Genomic DNA, 20273 nt, shown 5'->3' on the forward strand with positions numbered 1-20273 from the left:
ATTTGCTTTAGTGGTTATGTTGATTATTTCTCAGAAGAAAATATATTTTCTAAAAAAGAAAAATAGTAAAAACCCAAACCAGTTCACATCCTTTTGCAGAGTACAGCATGGATGCCTTGGGGAGTGGTTTTGCTTCGTAACATTACTAACTATTCATATCATAAACTAGTGTGTGATGCTTTTATTATCACCAGAATTGCTGGAGGAAACAGAAAAGCTAATGAAAGAAAAAATTGAAGTACAACGTCAAGCTGAAAAAGAGTATGGTGACCTTCAGAAGCAAGTGAAAGTCTTGGAAATAGACTTGGAAGAACAGGTCAATCGTTTCATAGAGCTAGAGCAAGAAAAAAATGCAGAACTAATGGACTTAAGGCAGCAAAACCAGGCTTTGGAGAAGCAACTTGAGAAAACAAGAAAATTTCTAGATGTAAGTATGGTAAAAGGCTAGTTTCATGAAGGTAGGTGGGCACCTGTACTGAAGTTGGGTGCAGCAGGAAATGCTATTTTTTTCAGATTTTGAGCAAACATATAGCAGCATGCAATAGTAACAGTGTTATAGCTTCCAGCCCAAGAACTTAATTAAAGTTTTAAAAGTTGAAAATTTGTTTGAGGTGCTTGCTTAGGACTGCCCTGTATTTCTAAGTATAACTTAGTAGGCTTTGTAAATGTTGAAAATAATGGGAAACTTCTAAAATTAATGAGGAAATAAAAATTTTTGTGACCTTCATTTTTAACGGTGTAGAATTTCCATGTTTTTCAATAAAGTGTGTTGGTATTAAGTAGTCAGCTTTATTTGTACTTAGAAATCAAAAATATAATTTCCCTAAGTTTCTTTTATAGAATTCCTTCATAGTATCTAATAATCTACCTCCAGATATTAAGCTACACCTTCCAGCCAGTTAATATTACATGCATATTCACAGTGGCAACTGCCTCTATTGTGCCCAACTTCTTCCTGCCTCAGGCTGTCTCTGCAATTTTGTTTTAGACTCTACGCCATTTTCAGCAAACACCGTCTTCCCCACCTCCTTTTTTTCCCATTTCATTCCCATTAAGTGTCCTATCCTGCTGTTGGGAGAAAACTATTATTTTTGTGCCTTCTCAGTTAACGCTCTAGCTGACAGCAGGAGGGTGGTATAATTTTTTACATAATAAATATAACACCTGGTGGCACCTTCTTTGCATAATCTATTACTAAGCAGTATTAAAGGAGAGATCTTTCCAGTTACCACTTAGCACAAATGGATTTGCTTTATTTCATTTTCTACAGTTGCAAGATTGTTTTTCTCACTGCAACTAGTGTGTCGTAATAGGACAAGGTGCAGAAGTAAAAGTTCCTATTACAAGTCCCATAGTCATAAATGCATTATGGTTTGGGATTATCAGTAGCATGAACTGGAGAATTACAAACTACTGAGATGAGTAGCTGTTTGTAGTAGCAACATTAGAATTCTGCTGTTTCCTTGAAACAGCAGGTGAGGTTTTAAAATCTGGAACTTGTAGAGGTTGAGGTTTTATTCCAGTTTCCTGATTTTTAGCGAAATATTTTGTTGCTAGACAGAAGCATTCCTCTTTGTATCAGATAATTCAGCTAATTTATTTTAATGCATCTGATAAGGTTTGTCTGTTTTACGAAGTGGCATTTAGAAGTGATGCTTCACTGGATGCTACCAGTTGCACGTTATTTCCTATATAAATATGTATTTCCCAAATGTCAGGCTGGGATATAACAACTGAAACTGGTCAAAAGTAAAACTGAAATGCAAAATTCAAACAGTTTATAATTTTGTTGTTGTTGTTGGCTCCTCATCAATATTTACATAGAGTTAATTTCTATGCTTAATTTCTATTTATGCTACACATATCAAAGACAAACATTAGGAAAGAAAATAATAAAATGCTGGCTTATTACTGTTTGTGTGGTGCATCTGGAACAGAAGAAAAAAGCCTGTCATTTTTGTGAAATAAAACTGGATGTATCTATGCTGTCCTAATTTTTTAATAAAAAAATGTGAAAATTGTTGCCCCAAATGATGAAAGAAATTTTTTTAATGTTAGCTGCAAGAGGTTTTGCTACCTTAAAAATACGGACATACTGTTACCAGTCTCACATTAACAGAAATAAGAAGTAATAATATACTTAATTTAGATAGTTTTTAAATCAAATGGTGTATCCACATAATTTCTTAACTTTCAGGAGCAAGCAATTGACCGAGAGCACGAGAGAGACGTGTTCCAGCAAGAGATACAGAAGCTGGAACAACAGCTTAAGATTCCACAAAGGAGTCAGCCAGTCAATGAACACCAAACCAGAGAGGTAACACATTTTATTACTTGTACTCAATGAATATAAATGAGAAGATGACAGATACGTTAAGATATTGTAATGAAGGTATTTTATGGTGTACCTAATCTGCATCCATTTACACGCCAGGAAAGTAAATCCCCTTAGATGAAGGGTAAGGTGTTGGGGGAAAGTGGTGAAACTGTTTTGGAGAGTTTTTGGCTGGTTGGTTGGTTGTTTTTAGTAGTAGACATATGGAGACTTCATAGCTTTCAAAAAGGCTCTTTCATATAACTTAATTTAGAAAATCCACTGTTTTCAAAAGCCTGTGGAGACCTTCAGGACTACTTTAGCGATTTCACATGTTCTTATGTTGTTTTGTGACATCCTGTTTATAGCACAGGTACACAAGTGAAGGAATTGAGTTACCAAGGTTTAGCACCTGAGATGTAGAAGTGCTCCCTGGGTACACTTGAACTTCCCCAGTGAAAGTCTGTCTCCACTGAAACAAATTTAGTGACTGTAGAACAGCAGCTCAAGGGAGTCACAGAAAACTCTTAGACCCAGCAAAATCAAGAAAAGTGAAGCAGTGCAAATGCTATATATTATGAAGCTTTCATGTATTTTGTTTGATGACCTGTTAGTTTGCAATAAAATTGCTTTTTATTTTTTGTGGGTTTTCTTGTGTCCCGCTTTTTGAGCGAGGCTATTTTTGCATGATTTTCTTGCCTGATTTTCAGTATTAAAATGCCTCTTATTAGGTGGCATTGCAATTTTCAAATCAAAGTTCTTACTGAGGTAGTTCAGTTGCTGTAATTCAATTCTTAAATATTAGCAATATTTAGTATTCTATATTATATAGTTTAGGACCATAGACAATAATAGGTCTTAATAGGACATAAATTGATATACGTGAGATGTAAGTTGTCAAAATATTTATTTATAATTTATAATATTTATTTACTTATAATTCTCAGATTTAGAGGTGTATTTCATGGGGTTTTTTACATATTTTAATACAAAGGTTTGTAAGAAATCTTACAGTCAAAGTATTCAGTCAGTACTATGTGATACGGCTGTCATCAGCCTCTCTGAACAATGAGTCTTTTGGAATTAGCTGGGTATGTGTTAACCAACAGATATGGAGCAGTTCTGCATCTGTTCCTTCTGTTGCAAAGTGTGTGTCCCCACAGATGGGGGGGACTTTTTAGCATGGTTAACTTTCCTGAATCCAGAATGTTCATTTTGAGTTAATTTCGTTCTGTGTCTGTTTATAATTTGGGGCATGGGTAGCGTGTGAATTCCTGGTTAAAATTCTCTCAAGAAAAAAAAAATTCAAATTTGATAGCATAATAAAAATTGCCCTATTTTTCTGTACAGAATCTATATGTAAAAATCATTGTGGTTTATATGCACACATACACATATGTGTATACTCTTAAGTTGGTAGATATGCTACAATGGAAATTTAAAGCATGCTTTAAAATGAAAGACAGCTGTATGATTAAAATTTTGAGATTTTTATTAGATGCTTTTAAATTAGAATTTTTTAGTAGGTAGAAAGATAGGCAATAAGATAATGTCTGCAAGTCCCACAGGTGTAGAGCTGAGTGGTGTTGAATGTGATACATCACAAATTATAGACAGAATTATCAGTAGTGTATTAGATTTACATTTAATTTTTGTCAAATGAGGCACATAGTCTTACTTGATAGTATATTTTAGTCATGTCATAATGTTACTGGGAATATTTCATAAATATACATTTTATTATTATTTCTCATGCTTTTCTGAGATAGCTGCTTTATTTTTTTTGTAGTTGCACGGTTTTTGAAATGCTCTTCTGCTTTGCGTGAATGCCATAAGCATTTTCTGTTGATAACTTCATTTCTTTTTTTACTGTTGTTTCAGCTTACTCTGTCAACTTATTCCAGGGAGGGTTGTCATAAAGAGTCTGCTCTAGACTTGATTTTTCTTTTTCCATTTCTCTCTCAGGACTTTTCTGTGGTTACTTCAGACTTTGATGTTACTCATGGGTGGATAACGTCAATAATACCATCCTGTCAGCTTTATGTTCTGGTCCTCTTCTCTCCTATCTATTGCAATGCTTTGAGTCTTCTACCTTTTGGCTACATCGTAACTTCCTAATTGTAAATACTGAAATCAGTTTCTGAGCGGGACAAACGTTACTTTCCATGTCTCTTGCTTGATTGCTTAGTTTAACTCGGGTCTTAACTCTGTGCATCAGGCCTAATACCATGGATTTGTTACACGTCTTTCTTAACTGTAATTTTGATTAATCATTTCTGAAATACTGGTAGAACTGGGATCATTCCTATCTCTACTAGTTCAGTTACTCTTTTAATATGTTGTTTCTGAGCTGCAAACATCTGAACTACTGAGATTCAGAATGCTTTATTTGGATGCTTTGTCCCCTGTAGAAAGTGAAATTATATCATCCATCACATCTGTTCGGTCCCATTTAACAAACCCAGCAAGAAAACAAAACTTCCTATTTCTCAAGATTGAAGTATAGCAATTCTCTTCAATGTTAAAGACCCAGTAAGTTTTAGGATATGTCTGTATGTCATTAATCAACTCCTTATTTTGAATAATTTTGTCAGATATTTTTTTAGAACTATGACATTCCTCAAAGATGCAAATAGCATCTTGACCATTCCATCTGTAGACGTTAAAGGTACCTTTTTAGTGGGCTGCATAGGGATGCCATACTACTTGCTTTTACCTGACTAGAGAGTCTGAAGGCTTTGGAAGGACAAGGTCAGTTCTGGAGAGTAGGTGATATAGCACAGAACATATGACTTCTTAAAAAATGCTGTTTGTATTTGTTGGATGTAGCACTACAGTATCCTAACTTTACATTCTGTTTCACCTAAAGAGTAGGAGTTCCATTATGAGAAAAAGGAGGGATTTTTTTCTGTCAAAAATGAGTGCCGTTGCTATTGCTAGCAAACCCTTCCAGTCTAGTACAATACATTCATCTTGTTGCCATATTGTCACCAGGTTGAACAGTTAACAAATCATCTAAAAGAAAAAACAGACAAATGCAGTGAGCTTTTGCTCTCTAAGGAGCAACTTCAGAGAGATATACAAGAACGAAATGAAGAAATTGAGAAACTAGAATGCAGGATAAGAGAACTGGAACAAGCCTTAATCATCAGTGCAGACAACTTGCAAAAGGTATTGCTTGGTCTAAAATGATCATGTATTTACTACTTTCTTACTTTCTTGAGAACAAAACAGTGTATCTTTTTTATTTGTTTATTATTAATATTATTTATATTTAAAGGTGGAGGAAAGGAAACAGTTTGGCACCATCATAGTAAAGGGAGAATTACCTCTTGAAGTACAATTGCAAGCTGAACGAGAAGCTGTGGACAGAAAGGAAAAGGAGGTAAAATACCTGTGAAATGTTCCATGTTTCCACTGATATTTTCGTTTGTCAGTTTTTGCTTTCTGTTGAGTTTAGTGAACTATACAGATGAAATTTTTTAACAGATCAGAGAGACAGCAGTCCAAATCCCTTTGCAATTTTCTTGTGAGCCATGATAATTGTTGTTATTGTCTATGTTAATGTTATGACTTGCAAGACTGTTCCTGGAATCAAAATTCAGCCCAATTAAGCAAAACTTCATAGTGATTTCGGCTGATCTTTAGTGGGTTTTAAAATTCCATTCAGTTTAAGGACTCAGAATGTCACTGGCTACACATTCTTTTGCTTGTGCATACCAAACCAGTTTACTGTAGACATTGCACTTGCAAATTATGACATGTAATTTTTGGTATGGCTGTCTACACCTTTTCTGCCATTTGTTTTGGAAACATAGGTCACGAACCTTGAGGAACAACTGGAGCAGTTTCGAGAGGAGCTAGAAAATAAAAATGAAGAAGTTCAGCAATTGCACATGCAACTGGAAATTCAGCGAAAGGAGTCCACTACACACTTGCAAGAACTTGAACAAGAGAACAAATTATTTAAGGTAACTGTGTAACAGAGAAGCCTAGAGCTTTATTCTCCCTCCCCAGAAATCTTCACAAAAGCCAAGATGCCAAATTCTTTCTCAAGTATTCCACAGTTCAACTTGCAAAATACTAAAAAGCTCATATAATTACTTCTCATTCCATGCAATTTGTATATGTTAATTCCTATGCCTTAAATACTCATACGAGAATATGCAGAAAACGTTATGTACAACTGTAACATGGTTTTGGGGTGGGGTTTTTTTGGTAGGATGAAATGGAAATACTGGGACTAGCTATCCAGAAATCTGAAGATGCCACCATAAAGGACCATCATTTAGTGGCTGGGAGACTCGCTCACATCATGCAAGAAAAGGAGCAGGAAATAGATCATCTTCATGAACAAATTGCAAAACTGCAACAGCAACTTGAAGACACAACTGACAACAAAGTATATACTTTTGAAATCTTTTTCAGAGTCCTACTTTGTGTTGCTAGCTGTTTAAAGAAAAAAAACCCCTCTGTCCTCCCACCAATTACATTATCTTCTATTGCTGCCTTAATTTAAAAATGCAAATGCTTCGCTTTCAAGCAGCACTTTAACCTTAATATGTTTTTCCTCTTTTGTCTCGTTTTTTGTGAAGGATACTTTTGCTTGCTTTTCTTTTTATTTTTCTGCCTTATTTCTGCTTGAATTTTTGTCTTAAATTCTTCTTCATTCCTTATTCTTCTACTACTTCCAAACGTTTAATAGTATGTAGGTAGCTGAATTCAATCTGAATGTTCATTCTACCATCTTCCCTACAATGACTTCTTTTCAGTGTTACGTTTCAGTGACACCTGCTGGATCATGTTGGATTTTGTAGGTTTTTTAGTAGTTGAGCTTCTGTGCTCCATGAGCTTGTGTAAATACTTTATCATACCAATGTTGGCAACATCTTTAATCCAGTTTGAAGCATAGTGGATGTGCCAACAAAATGCTGTGTTTTATTAGAAATGGAGCGCAAGCAAGAAAGAAGTAGATTCATCTTTCTTTCTTCTACATCTTCTGAGATTTAACATCTGTAGCTTCCTGTTATTTTTCAGTTATGTGTTTTTATGATAATGAGCTGTTTCTTCTGGCTTACTACCATTTTATGCAGATATAATGCATTTGATTTCAACAGAAATACTACTGATTTTGCACTGATGTAAGTGCAGCAGAAACAGGCCTTCAGTCCCACATTTTTTTATAGAAAGAAAATTGGATTTTTTCAGTGGATGAATTTTGCATTCTGACCATTTTAAATGTGAAAATGTATTAATCATAAGCTTTAACCCCAAAGCAAGTATTATTCAGTAAGGTAGGAACAGGAGTTCTGTTACCCCTCAGTAGCTGATTGAACATTTAGGGTAACATTCTACTAGGACATATTGAATCCACTAAAATAGAGCTCTGACTGAGGATAATTCACTAAGTTTTTATGTGCAAAATTTAGTTATAATGAACCTCAGTGAATAATGACAAAAATTTGAATTGGATTTAGGAAGGATCATACTTTAGGAATCCAGAATGGTTCTGCTTTATACAATGACCACAGTAATATGGTTATATTTCTTGCCTTGAGAAAAATACCCAGGATTTGGGTATAATTAATTTTAATGAATAGTTCTTCTTCTGTCATATGAAGTTTCATTTTCTTAATTTCATCCTCTTAGTTATATTTTCCAGGACATTAAATAGTGACTCTGGTTGACTGTGAGATCAGTATTAAATATGAGTAGATTGTTCTTAGGTTAATCCCTTTCCTCGTCCCTTAGACATCTTCATCCCACTAAGTGCTTTTCTTTTAATTGCTCTATTTGCCTTCTGTGGTCCTTTATTCCATTATGTTATGAAGAACAGAAATTTTTATGCTGACTTGATAGCAATCACCAGAATCACTCTTCTTTTCTTCTGAAAACCAATTACTTGTTCACATTTTATTTAGTTTTTTGAGCTTCCTCTAGTCTCTGGATTTTTAAAAATAAGTTCTTGGTTGGCAAATCAGCCCCTCTAATTTATGTAGTCACATTTATAATTTATTTTTGTACATATTATTATGAAGTCATCTTATTATTCTATTTAACTAACTAAGCCTAATGAACTTTTGAGAGATAAAGGAAAAAGCATGGCTATTTTAGTAATGAATTTAGTCATCTTTCTTCTCTTCCACATTTTTTTTCTTCTTCATATTTCTAAAAGGCCCTTTTAGAGTTCTTACCTATTTTAGCTACCATAACTGATTTTATTTTATAATACCTCTTTCCGAATAGTCTTGACAGATTTCCTTCCGCCTTTTTCATTTCCAGTGTAGAAGCACTGTTCATTTCAGTTCTCCAGACATTCCCTTAAGAAAATATATCCACTTTGTTTCTTAGACTTACTACTTACAATCTGGTCTGTCTTTATTTTGACTTTGTAAGGGATTTTTTATCACTCTTCTATACTCAAATGAGAATTTGCTCCCACTGCAATTTAACAAGCAGGTTTTTAAATTAATTTTGTAAAACTTATTCTGTTGCCATCTGATAACTTATTATTCCTATTGCTAAGACTTTTTTATTTATTAAATTTAGTGTTCATCAACACCAGTCATTCAATTTTTTGTGTCTGCTCATTCATTTCTTGTTAGAAGCTGATATAAGATGGCTTCTCTTTTCTGCATCATAACGTCATCACCATCATATTTGCTCAGTTACATCATTTTATGAATTTCATGGAATTTTGAGCCCCTTACACAGCCTGTAATTTTAAGTGTCTTTAGAACTAATCTAGGAAAGTATTCTCACTCTCCTCACATCTTCACCAATCTTTTGAATTTTGTTTGGATGGTCATTCATTTTAAAATAAATACTACTATAACTTTAACTCTCTTTACTGCCATTTGAACTATAGCGCAAAGAAATAATTGTGCTCTGGGTCTATGGGTACTATTTGTCCTACGTGGTTTTGTGCACATCTGCGTATGTGTATGCACACACACATAAACAGACAAACACGTATTTAGGTTTGTGATAGGAAATGTCAGTCAACTGATAGGGGTTTTCTGTGGTCTCAGACTAAAAAGCACGTTATAATGGTATTTTCCAACACAATTAATTAAAGGTCTATTTGCATTTAAAATACATATCCATCTTAATTCACTGTGTCCTATATAAATCTGCTTGACTGTGTGAATGAATGGTGCTTTTGCATTAAGAGCACAGTATCTGTCTAGTCTAACGGAATCTGACCTGTACATGGTAAGCTTGAGGATCTTTGTTTTTTTTAAAGCAAGTTCTTTATGTAATGTAATGCAGGAAAATTTATCTGTAAGTTTTAAGCTTCATAAATCTTGGTTCCTTGGAATTCTTTAAGTAAAAATAGTATATTAAACCTTGATTTCATAAGATTGAACAGCAGACATGACCACTCATTTCCATTTTAATTTTCAATGAAAAGGACAAGACAGAGCTTTAAATCAAGCTATTGGGGAAGAAAGTATTGTAAACACTTAAACTTCAGTGTTTCATATCTCTGTGAATATTACAAATGCTTTCACATCATTTGATACTTTCACACCTATTTTGCAGTTCATTAAGGTTACAGGCTGCTTTGTCAGTCCTATCTGAAGATGTCCTGATTCTCATAAAGCTTTACGAGAGACATCCCGTTAAGAAATTCACTGAGGACATAATTCTTTTACAAGATGTTTCAGTGTTTGATTAAACTGTTGCTGTGAAGTCCAGGAGAAAAATTATCTGAGGGTTTAATACTTACCCATTATGAAGTTCTTTTCTTGTATTTTTTTTCCAGGTTATTGAAGAGCAAAATGAGCATATACGGGAGCTTGAAGCCCAGGTAGAATATCTGAAAAGTGATCAAGAACGTGTGAAGAAAAAAAATGATGAGGAAGTAGAGCAGTTGAATGATGTAATTGATAAGCTTCAGCAGGAACTGGCAAATATTGAACCAAAAGTACCTGCAGACATTGCTGCTTTGCAAGAAGATGCAGACAGTCTGAAACACACACTTGAAACAGTTCTGGCAGAAAAGGAAGCTTTGGAGAAGCAAGTAGAAAACATAAATGTAGAGGCATCTCGAACAAAGAATGAGCTTGAGGAAACTAAGTTAAAAATGAACCAGCTAAAGCAAGAAATAAGTATGTTAAAAAAAGATCATGAAAGAATAACAGAGAAGTATAAATGTGCGCTGATGAAAGGTGATAGGGAAAAACCAGAAGATAGGAGCAATGAGAAACCTGAAAAATGGGAAGAAGGCTTGTGTGAGAAAATAGAGTTGCTAGATCAGTCCCAACTTAGGTCTTCAGATGAGAATACAAGAGTCGCCATTAGCAAGATGGAGTTACAACTGCAGCAACTTCAGGTATGCATTAAGGAAAAAGATGCAGAACTGTGCCAGTCCTACAATGAAATAAAAGACCTGAAAGAGCAAGGCAAAGCTGAAAGAGAAACACTTAAAAAGAAGATATCAGAACTGGAAAAGACACTAGTGGAAAAAGTTGCTGCTGCTCTTGTTAGTCAGGTTCAGCTAAATGCAGTTCAAGAGCAAAGGAAATTCACGCAGGAAATCCAGGAAGCTTCAAAATGCATGGAGGAAGCAAGCAAGAAGGCCCAAAAAGAGGGTTTGAGTGATGGAACTGAAAATGAGACGGAATCAAAATTATCGCTCTTAACACAGAGGCTTAGTGAGATGGAGAACCACCTGGCAATGGTAAATCATAACTTGGAGCTAGAAAAAGAAAATGTGAAAATTGCACAAAAGGAAGCTAAAGTGAAAGAAGAGAGACTCCTAGAACTGCAGCAATTGCTAGCAGAGGTTAAAGAAAAACACAAAGGAGAGATTCAGAAATACATTAAGCAAGAAGAAACGCAGACATTTCAGGTAATTAGGTGCCATTTTCTTTTTGCTTGTTTTCACTAAAATCTGTTATTTTCTGTAAACTATAATGAATTAAACACTTCTTAAAGAGACTAGTGATAGGAATATTCTGCTGTGTGGGGTAGACCTTCATTTTTCTATTATTCCTGGAGTTAGAAAGAAGAGAAGGATGTTATTTTAGGTGAACCCCACTATCAGTTATCATTTTGCATTAAAAACCCTGCCTTTTCATGAATGTAGGGTGATTTTGAATTTTGGACATAGACTTTCTTATTCTTGCTTTGAATTGACATAGAATGGAGTGAATTACACTTTTACATGGCATGGAGATAGATAAAAATTAAAATGATAAAAATTATCTGAGAGAGGGTTCAGAATGATAAGGGAGTGACAGCAATTTTTCTGTACAGGGTGGGTTTTGGGGGGAGGTTGTTTGTTTATGTATGCTTTGATTTTGGTTTACTTTTTCTTGCTTTCCTGTCTTGATTCCAAAGATACTTCCTATCAGTATTTTTTAGCAGTATATATTTGTCCTGATTCCCATACACCACTGGTTACGTTACCTCTGAATTTTAAAACCTTCAGTCGAAGTTGACTATGCTTGATAGCCCAAACACGGGCTTGATTGCTGAAACTGAAGTTCAGAGACATCATGGAACCCAGTGCTAGACCAGAAAAGGTTCCAAGACCCTTCATCCAAATGCAGATTGAATGAATGTGATAAATGTCTTATAAATTTAATAATACTATCAGACTTCATTTTCTACTCTCTGTTGACATTCCTCCCTGTGCTTTCTATGTGGTGTAGCCAATTTCTGCTTGCAGTTCAGTAAACTGTCAGAAGACAGTCTTTCCTCCCCTGCTTATCCAGTTTGTGGGAGTTAATCTAGGAAAATGGTCTTCCAGTCTTAATTTTTTGAGGCTATGTTAATCCAAATAACATACATTTGTTTTCCCCTATGGTCTTTTAATTTGTGGCTTTTGTAAGTTGGTATGAAAGTGATCAGTGCTGTTAATACCTGATTCTTCTTAAGATTCTTCACCATTTTCCATATCTTGTGTTGCCGTGTAGGTAGGAGCACAACTCATGGAAAGTCAAAAAGGAAATGTGCCTACTCATGAACTTGAACTAGAGCAACTTAAAGAAGAGGCAGCTGCTGCTAAGGAAGAACTAAGCAGTTATAGAGAAAAGGCAGAAAAACTTCAGCAAGAACTAGCAGTAAGAGCCAGATCATTCCATATTGTATTTAAAGCCATACAGGACTTACTGTGCAAATATGCATGCTATAGCTTTTTTTAGTCTTGTACCGAGAATGCCACTAAGAAAAACGGTCACTCAGTACCTACTGTCAGTGGAACAGAGCTGATGCTGTAGACCAAATCTTCACTTGTTGCCAAAATTTTACAGTCCACTATAGTGCAACAGTGTATCTAGAGCTGTATTTCTTAGGACATAATCTTTGTTACCATGTGTCATAACTGCTTTAAAATAGGACTAAATTGAGCTCTAATGGTATTGAGGGTTGTTTGGGTTTTAGATTGGTTTTTAAGTATTTGGAAGCACTGCAATTCAGATTCTCCGTATTTACAGGTAAAAGAAGCAAGTCTGATACATTTCCAGGAAGACCTGTGCAAAGTCAAAGAGAACCTAGTTCAAGCAGAAGAGAGGCTTGCAAGTTATGCAAGAAAGGACAAGGAAATGGCAAAAACTGAAAGGAAGAAGGATGCAGAAATACTGTGTGATTTGTCAGCCAGTGAGTCTACTCTAATTAGAAAAAGCTCATCATCGCAAACAGACAAGACTGTGGAAATCAACAGCTGTATCCAAACTTCACCAGTCCATGTTAAAAATGCAGAAATCCAAATTGATTTGCAAAATGGATGTTCTTCAGAAGAGATTACAGAGATCATAAGAGAATTTACTGAAAAAATTGACCAAATGCAAGAACTCCACGCTGCTGAAATCATGGACATGGAGGCAAGGCATATCTCTGAATCTGAAGCATTAAAGAGAGAGAAGTTTGTTGCAGTGCAAGTATTGACTGAAGAATGTAATACTTTAAAAGAAGTCATAGAAAGTCTACGAGCTAAAGAGGTACGTATTCCTATTTTATATTCATTGCACTACTTTGGTTCGTGCTTTCACTCCTGCTACAGAAATTCCCATTTAAAGTCTATTAAGTGTGAACCACCACATGTTCAGTATAAAACTTTTCAGTGTTCTAATGTTTCTGTGGCCTAGGGAGAGATTGTGAACCCCTTCCTCAGCAATTTAAGTTTGGGAGTGTCCTTGACTATCAGATGCTTCCTTGTGCTACTGCCTAGGAGCTGTCCTGCTCTGTGAAGCAGGGACAGGTGTAGGTCACCCTATTGAATGCCATCTTTCTCGTCTCTATTTTGATTACTTTGATTGCGGGGGAAACTGAACAAAGAGGCTCATGTCATTTTGTACTCCTTAGAATTAGCTCCCTTATTGTGAGTAGGTGTTGATTGTTCTCTTCTCTAAATATAGGGAACCCCAGTTTCTGGATTAGCACGTTCTCCACCATATCAAGCTAGAGATGGAGGTTCTAGTGGTAAGAAACTTGTTTGTATAGATTTCGAACAGCATTATAAATTAAATCTGCTTTTTTAATATTAAGTTTACTGTTAAAGAGTTTGTGTTTTAAGAAATAAAAACAACTACTCCCCAGATTGAAGCAGAAGCCTGTCGCACTAAGAAAAGGTGCTGAGCATGCCATGTCTATTAATTTGCTACGGAAGGAAAATGACTAGAGTGGAGATAGGTTGAATTGAGACATCAGATGCTAATTTTTTTCTTCCCACTGGAGTTCCTATATATTTCTTACATATTACATTATCTCTTCAGTGTAGATTCATCATCTCTTGATAGAATTTAAAGCTACAGCTCCTTAGCAGTGGGAGGTGGTGACAGGTACTGACTTCTCCAAGAGCAATAAAAATTATTAATACGATCCTTTTCATAGGCAAAGGCTAAGCAGAATAAGGGGGGAGGTCATTTGGCAGAAGTGTTTGTGCAAGTAATTGTTTCTCTTTTAGAACTATACTAGGGTTTTTAAGTTTGTTTCTTTTAGTTTTGTTTTGCTGTTACTGCTTTGAAACTGAAAAGGAAAAACTATAAAACAGGTAGTCTCCACGCTTAGAATCAACTCTGGTGACATGCAACCACCTGTTACAACAACAGACAAAAATATTTTTTTGATGCCTGTTCTTCAAAGTTTCACAGTAATCCAGCTTTCATGTTTTTCTCTCCTTTTATTTTAGACTCCAGTTCAGACTGGAGTCAAGGAATGTATCTTGCTCAGACCCAGGGATCTGACATGATATCTGAAGGAACAGATGAAGGTGAAACTTCAACAGATTTACTTCCAAGGAAAATTAAGGTAAAATAGAACTGATCGTTTTAATTATGGAACAACAGTGATACTACCAAAAGCTTAGATTCACTGCTGCTTGATTAGTGAAAAGAGCCATTTAGAGAAGTTTTAAAGTATCGACTATTTTAATACATTTAAAATACTTATGATAAATGATGTGCATTTTACATGTTAAATTAGGTCAAATGAGGTTTGTAACTGTAGGCTTGTTCTCAGTTATGATTATGAGAAATATAACTACTGTTAATTATAATTTATTGTAGTTATTGTCTATTAATGATAATGTTATGATCATATATTACACAATTGTATAGACTCTTTTATTGTAGGTGTAGAATATCATCTGTATTATGAAAGTAAACAAATGTGTTATAAACAGTAAGGGTATCATGCTTTTAATTACATTAAAAAAAAAAAAGAAAGCAACTCTCTTGCAACAAAGCCTGAGCTTAATAATAATTTCAAAAAGTGAATTGCAAAGCTCAACTGGAAGTTTCCCAGGACCTTGTTTTTAAAATGTCAGTTTCCATCAGCAACCATTTTAAAATTTGAGTATTGATTGATTGATTTGACAGATGAACTTTGGGAATTTTCATTTGAAACTCAGGAAAAATACACCTATTTAGTAAGTTCTACTGTTTGGCAGATAGAAAGAACTGGGTGACACTTCTGTCTTTGATATGAGGAAGCAGAAGTAGTTTCCTTATGCTGATCAGAAGTACCAGTATTCCAATATGTAAGAACTAAGATTGTTGTTGTTATTAGGACTGGCATTACTGTTTTCTTTTTGTATTTATTGTAGGGTTTGCTGAGAGCAGTCCATCATGAAGGCATACAGGTGCTGTCTCTCACTGAATTTCCATATGGTGAAAGAGAGATGCCACCTCTTAAGCAAGAGCCAGAATCTTGGCTTGAGGAAAGGAAAGCTTTTCTAAGCACCATTTCATCTTTGAAAGACCTAATTGCAAAAATGCAACTTCATAGAGAAGCTGAGGTATAAATAATATCATAAGATTCTATCTAAATAAAAAATATTTTTTGATAACCTTATAAGGTACATTCACAATTCAGGTTTAAATGCTCTAAATACACTGCTACAAGGCAAAAGATTTCAAAAATATGCAAAATAACTGCATGTTGCACTTTCTGGTAATAAACTATATCTTAACTTACAGCTTGCATTTGTTGTTCTGTGCATTGATAGCTTTTAACTGTATAGATCCACCTTTTAAAAAGAATTCTATTTTGAAAGCATGTTTCCAGTAGCAGTTAAAGTAGATTTTTTAATATTATTTATTGGTGTAGTAGGAACTTGGATGCTATTAAAAATACACTATAGTGAGAGAAAAGAGGGGAAAAATTGTTTAAACTATAACACAATATTAATCAGTAGTCTGTTAAAACTTACTGGGACTTGCCTGTCTAATTACCCCAATTAGACTTTTAGCTATATGTAGGCAATTTCTATTCTGCATTTTCTTCAGCATGCAAAGTGGGGATTAACTTTATATCATTATAAAATTAAATCATCTTCATACACAATATCTGCACGCTGTCACATAGCTCTGTGAAAGTCTATGAACATGCATGTTAACATCATAAAAATTAAAAGGATAGTGTCATACAGTACCATAAATAATAACTACACGGGCCTAAATTTTCAGTTATAAAAAGCTAAATTGCTTCCATCTAAAACACAGGTAAAAGTTTAGCATTTGTGCATGCAGAAGAAATTGTAACGTGTACAATAAATACATCCATTTGTATGAATGAATGTTACATAGCTATTGAGTAAGAAAAGCTCGATATTCCACTGAAAACACACACTTTACATAAAAAGTTAATGAGCATTCTTGATGTAATCTTTGAATACTGCTGTTTAAATTGTTTTTATACCACTGTAGATTTATGCAAGTACTGAATCTCCTGAAGGTGTCTCAGACTGGCGAGGAGAACTTCTGCATGCTATTCAACAGCTTTTTGTGAGGGAACAAAATGTTCTTCTTGCTGCGTTTCAAACTGAACTTGCAGAACTGGGCACAAGAGATGCAGTGATACTGATGAATCAGTTAGAGAACAGACTACAAGAGCAGGTAATATAAAACATACTTTAGTCAAAGTGTGTTTGTCTACATTAGATTTTAATTTTGAATTTATAAATACATTTTAAAAATATAGGTGTTAATAATAGTTTTGACAGTCTAAGGGTGAAAACAAAGTAAGACTTTGTAGGAAGAAGAGATGTCTTTAAAAATCAAAACTGATGTGGTGCAGGAAAGAGATTTTTGGGTGCACAAGCTATAGAAAAAATACAGCCTTCAGAGATCAGTTTGAATTAAACACAGTTGTCCTGAGCTTGATTTCATTAAGTGAATTAGAATTATGTTACACTGTCTAAGAGAAAAGGTAGCTTGTATATATGGAGCAATTTGTAAGAAGAGGAAGTGATAAGGCTGCTATGGGACAGAGAGGTCAGTTACCTGCTCTGGAACATGGAAGGGTTAGTGAGGAAAACTACAATTTGCCATAAAACTGACAGCTCCTTTGATTCTGTAATTTTGATGCCTGAGAAATAAATGATGATGAGAAATTATGATGAGAAATAAAGAAATAACAAGCAGTTCTTCCCAATATTATAATATTGACTTAATTGAAAATGTTTTGAATATATATGCACTATGACTGTGTAAGTAAATGTAATATTCACACCATAGATACTCTAAGAAAATCTGGAGTTTTACTTTTAAATGTTTCTAATGCTAATAGGCTACTAACCAGAGAGCAGCAATGGACTGTCTTCAGAATGCAGACAGAAGAAGTTTGCTGATGGAGATTCAAGTATTACATGCTCAGATGAACAGTAAGAAGAATAATCCAAAAAGAGAACAAGAGGTTGATTCAAAAAGCCAAGGTGACTTCTGTGCTAATATATGCCTATTTCCAAATGCTTTTATGGCAGCGCTCGTAACATTGTAGGTGAATAAATACTGAATTTTTTTGCTGTCTGATTTTGATACTCGTGTTCTGAGGATGCATACTTTTCATCTTTTTCAATCTTATTGGACTAATTTTGCAAAAATTAAGATATAGTCTGTATTCTTATGACTTGTATCAAATTGAAAGTGATACAAAGTTATTTCAATTGCTATAAAAACCGGGCTTGTATTTTAAGGTTATTTTCCATGTATCCGCTTCAGTGTTTAGGTTCAACAGCTTTGAAATTATCTAAGTTGGATAGTCAGTTATAATGAGTAAACTAAGAAGCAGTTAGAATGAAGAAGAAAAGTTCAGAGAACAGGTATACTTTAAAATTAAGTAAATGCTCACTGTTAGTTTTTTGTCACAAAAATTTGGTCACAAGTATACATACGTACCTAACTTCAGTTAGTTATATGTTAGTCATAATCTAAATGATACATATTGATACAGTTGCGCACATAGCCTTTTAAAGAAGTTTAAGTTGAAGTGATTTCTTGGAAATTATGGAAGGTATTCCAGTATAAAAGGCATGGTTTTGCTTTCACTCCACTATTGAAAGAATATATTATTTTAAAATATTACTTTTAGTGATAGCCTTGTGGCCACTCTCTGTGCTAGGGGAAATAGACTATTTCTATAGGGGAAACTGTGCTATTTACCCAAATAGCCAGTATTGTTTGTTAACTAAGTAATTTCCATATTAATGGTACTTTCATTAGAAATGCTGGAGTATAATATGCAGCAGAAGCAGTCACAGATACTGGAGATGCAAGTGGAGCTCCGGAATATGAAGGACAGAGCAGCTGAGCTTCAGGAACAGCTGAATTCGGAGAGAATGAAGGGCGCTGAGCTGAAGAATGAACTTGCACAAGCCAAATTAGAGCTTGAAACAACCCTTAAAGCACAGCACAAGCACTTCAAGGACCTAGAAACCATCAGGTGCGGCTTTCAGTGCCAAACTTTCTGTGTTGACAGTGAAGATGATCTCAGATCATAATACTGATTTTGTTAAATACTTCTCATTTTTTCTGTAAAAGATATCTGACAAAAAATAGATTTCTGTTCCATTTGACAAAAAAATAGTTCTATAGATTAAGAAGATCTGATTCATAGCTTGATCTGATGATTTATTAATATCAAGTTTATTTCTAATTTTTGACACATTAGGCTACTGTATACAAGTAGTATAGTGTACCATATTTATTAAAGGTTTTTCTGCTTCTAAAACTGAACATGGAGAAAAAAATTGTAGAGTTAAGATGACTTTGCAAATACTTCCATATGAAATTCTAACTTCTAAGTGTTGCTTTGGCATGGTCAACAGCAGAGGTAACAGGCCAAATATTTGGCACTCAGGAAAGCCACTGTTATTTGTGCCTTTACCAGATGGATGTGCCTGTGTATGGTATCTTAACATTCAGCTCAGAGATAACAAATTAAGACAGAGTTTAAATTGGTATTTCTTTATAGATCACCTTACACCCTTTACGGACCATCAGGAGCAAGATTCTTTCGTAAACTGCTACAAAATTGATTTTAAAAAAAAAAGAAAATTCAGGGCATAGATTTCCCCCCCATGCCCAAGATAGTTTTTGTTTTGTTTTGTTTTTTTTTCCTCTGAGACACATGGCAGCAAGATGCATTTCCTCTGCATTCTTTCAGATTTTGGCCAGTGACTGGATTAATTTGAACACTAGCTGCCTATGAGGCACCAATTAATAAAAAATGGCAGCTACAAAGTTAGCAGGATGGACACACTTTCTGTCATTTTTGAGCTATGCAACTCTTTTTTTATGTTTTAGTTAGGCTTGTTTTTCTAAATAGGCTTTTCACTGTTACTCTTCTACACGAGCAGTGTTTTCATTGAACAAGAAGGAATAAATATCAAGTAACTGATGTTACCATGATAGAATTACAGCCATTGTCTAATCTAAAGGTTGCCCGTTTCTCTTTTAGGACTGAAGTTAAAGAAAAAGCAGCTGAGCTAGATATTCTCAAGGATACAATGGCCAATGAACAGAAAAAATCAAGAGAGCTACAGTGGGCTTTGGAAAAGGAGAAAGCTAAAATGGAACGCAGTGAGGAAAGAGGAAGAGAAGAGCTTGAGGTATTCCATAATCCTAAATGGCCTGGAACATCAAGGAGCAAGCAAATATTCTTTTAGTTAACATTTCGTCTCAGCTTACTTTTTTGTCCAATGTGTGCTCCATGTTCTGTCTTCAACAGCAGTATTATATCATCTAGAGGTGAAGAAAGATGTATAGAAGCTGTATGACAAAGAAAGAAAAAAGCCTGATGCAAATTCCATTTAAATCAATAGGAATTTTACAACTGCACTTTTCAGGGCCAAGATGAAAAGATTCTACTTTGTGTAACAGCCCACAGATATTCAAGCGGACAGGACACTGCTAACATGGCTACATCTAGCCCCCACCACAACCTAACTCATAAAAGATAGTATTTAAGAATATTATTTAAGGAGATATATTGTTTGTCTCCATTTTAATAGTCAGCGGTTTCACCTCATGAAAACCTAAGTAGGGAGTTTACTTTAGGAGGAAATGCATTAGTAGCTTCCTTGGTACCTCTGCAGTGTCTGATGCAGTGAGGAAGAGAGCAGGTATCCTAGCACAAGTATTAAGACAAAAAAGTGATCACTTTAACAGCATAGATTTATTTACATCTTGAAATCTTAACTTGCAAAATCACTTTCACAGTTTTAGAAAGT

General features: G+C 34.7%; 1 protein-coding gene across 5 annotated transcripts in view; it reads left to right on the forward strand.

The window, feature by feature from the left end:
- AKAP9 (A-kinase anchoring protein 9) overlaps positions 1 to 20273 on the forward strand; it is a 117713-nt gene that overhangs the window by 84627 nt on the left and 12813 nt on the right. For all 5 annotated transcript variants that reach the window (XM_075705718.1, XM_075705715.1, XM_075705719.1 and 2 more), the window contains 16 exons: positions 195 to 427; positions 2198 to 2317; positions 5309 to 5485; positions 5595 to 5699; positions 6133 to 6285; positions 6537 to 6716; positions 10083 to 11171; positions 12241 to 12387; positions 12760 to 13263; positions 13681 to 13744; positions 14454 to 14572; positions 15369 to 15560; positions 16471 to 16659; positions 17333 to 17477; positions 18265 to 18484; positions 19502 to 19652. In XM_075705718.1, the coding sequence (XP_075561833.1) occupies positions 195 to 427; positions 2198 to 2317; positions 5309 to 5485; positions 5595 to 5699; positions 6133 to 6285; positions 6537 to 6716; positions 10083 to 11171; positions 12241 to 12387; positions 12760 to 13263; positions 13681 to 13744; positions 14454 to 14572; positions 15369 to 15560; positions 16471 to 16659; positions 17333 to 17477; positions 18265 to 18484; positions 19502 to 19652 (3788 nt within the window). The remainder of the gene's footprint in view (positions 1 to 194; positions 428 to 2197; positions 2318 to 5308; positions 5486 to 5594; positions 5700 to 6132; positions 6286 to 6536; positions 6717 to 10082; positions 11172 to 12240; positions 12388 to 12759; positions 13264 to 13680; positions 13745 to 14453; positions 14573 to 15368; positions 15561 to 16470; positions 16660 to 17332; positions 17478 to 18264; positions 18485 to 19501; positions 19653 to 20273) is intronic.

This window comes from Pelecanus crispus, chromosome 2, assembly GCF_030463565.1.
Source record: "Pelecanus crispus isolate bPelCri1 chromosome 2, bPelCri1.pri, whole genome shotgun sequence".
NCBI classification, from domain to species: Eukaryota; Metazoa; Chordata; class Aves; order Pelecaniformes; family Pelecanidae; genus Pelecanus; species Pelecanus crispus.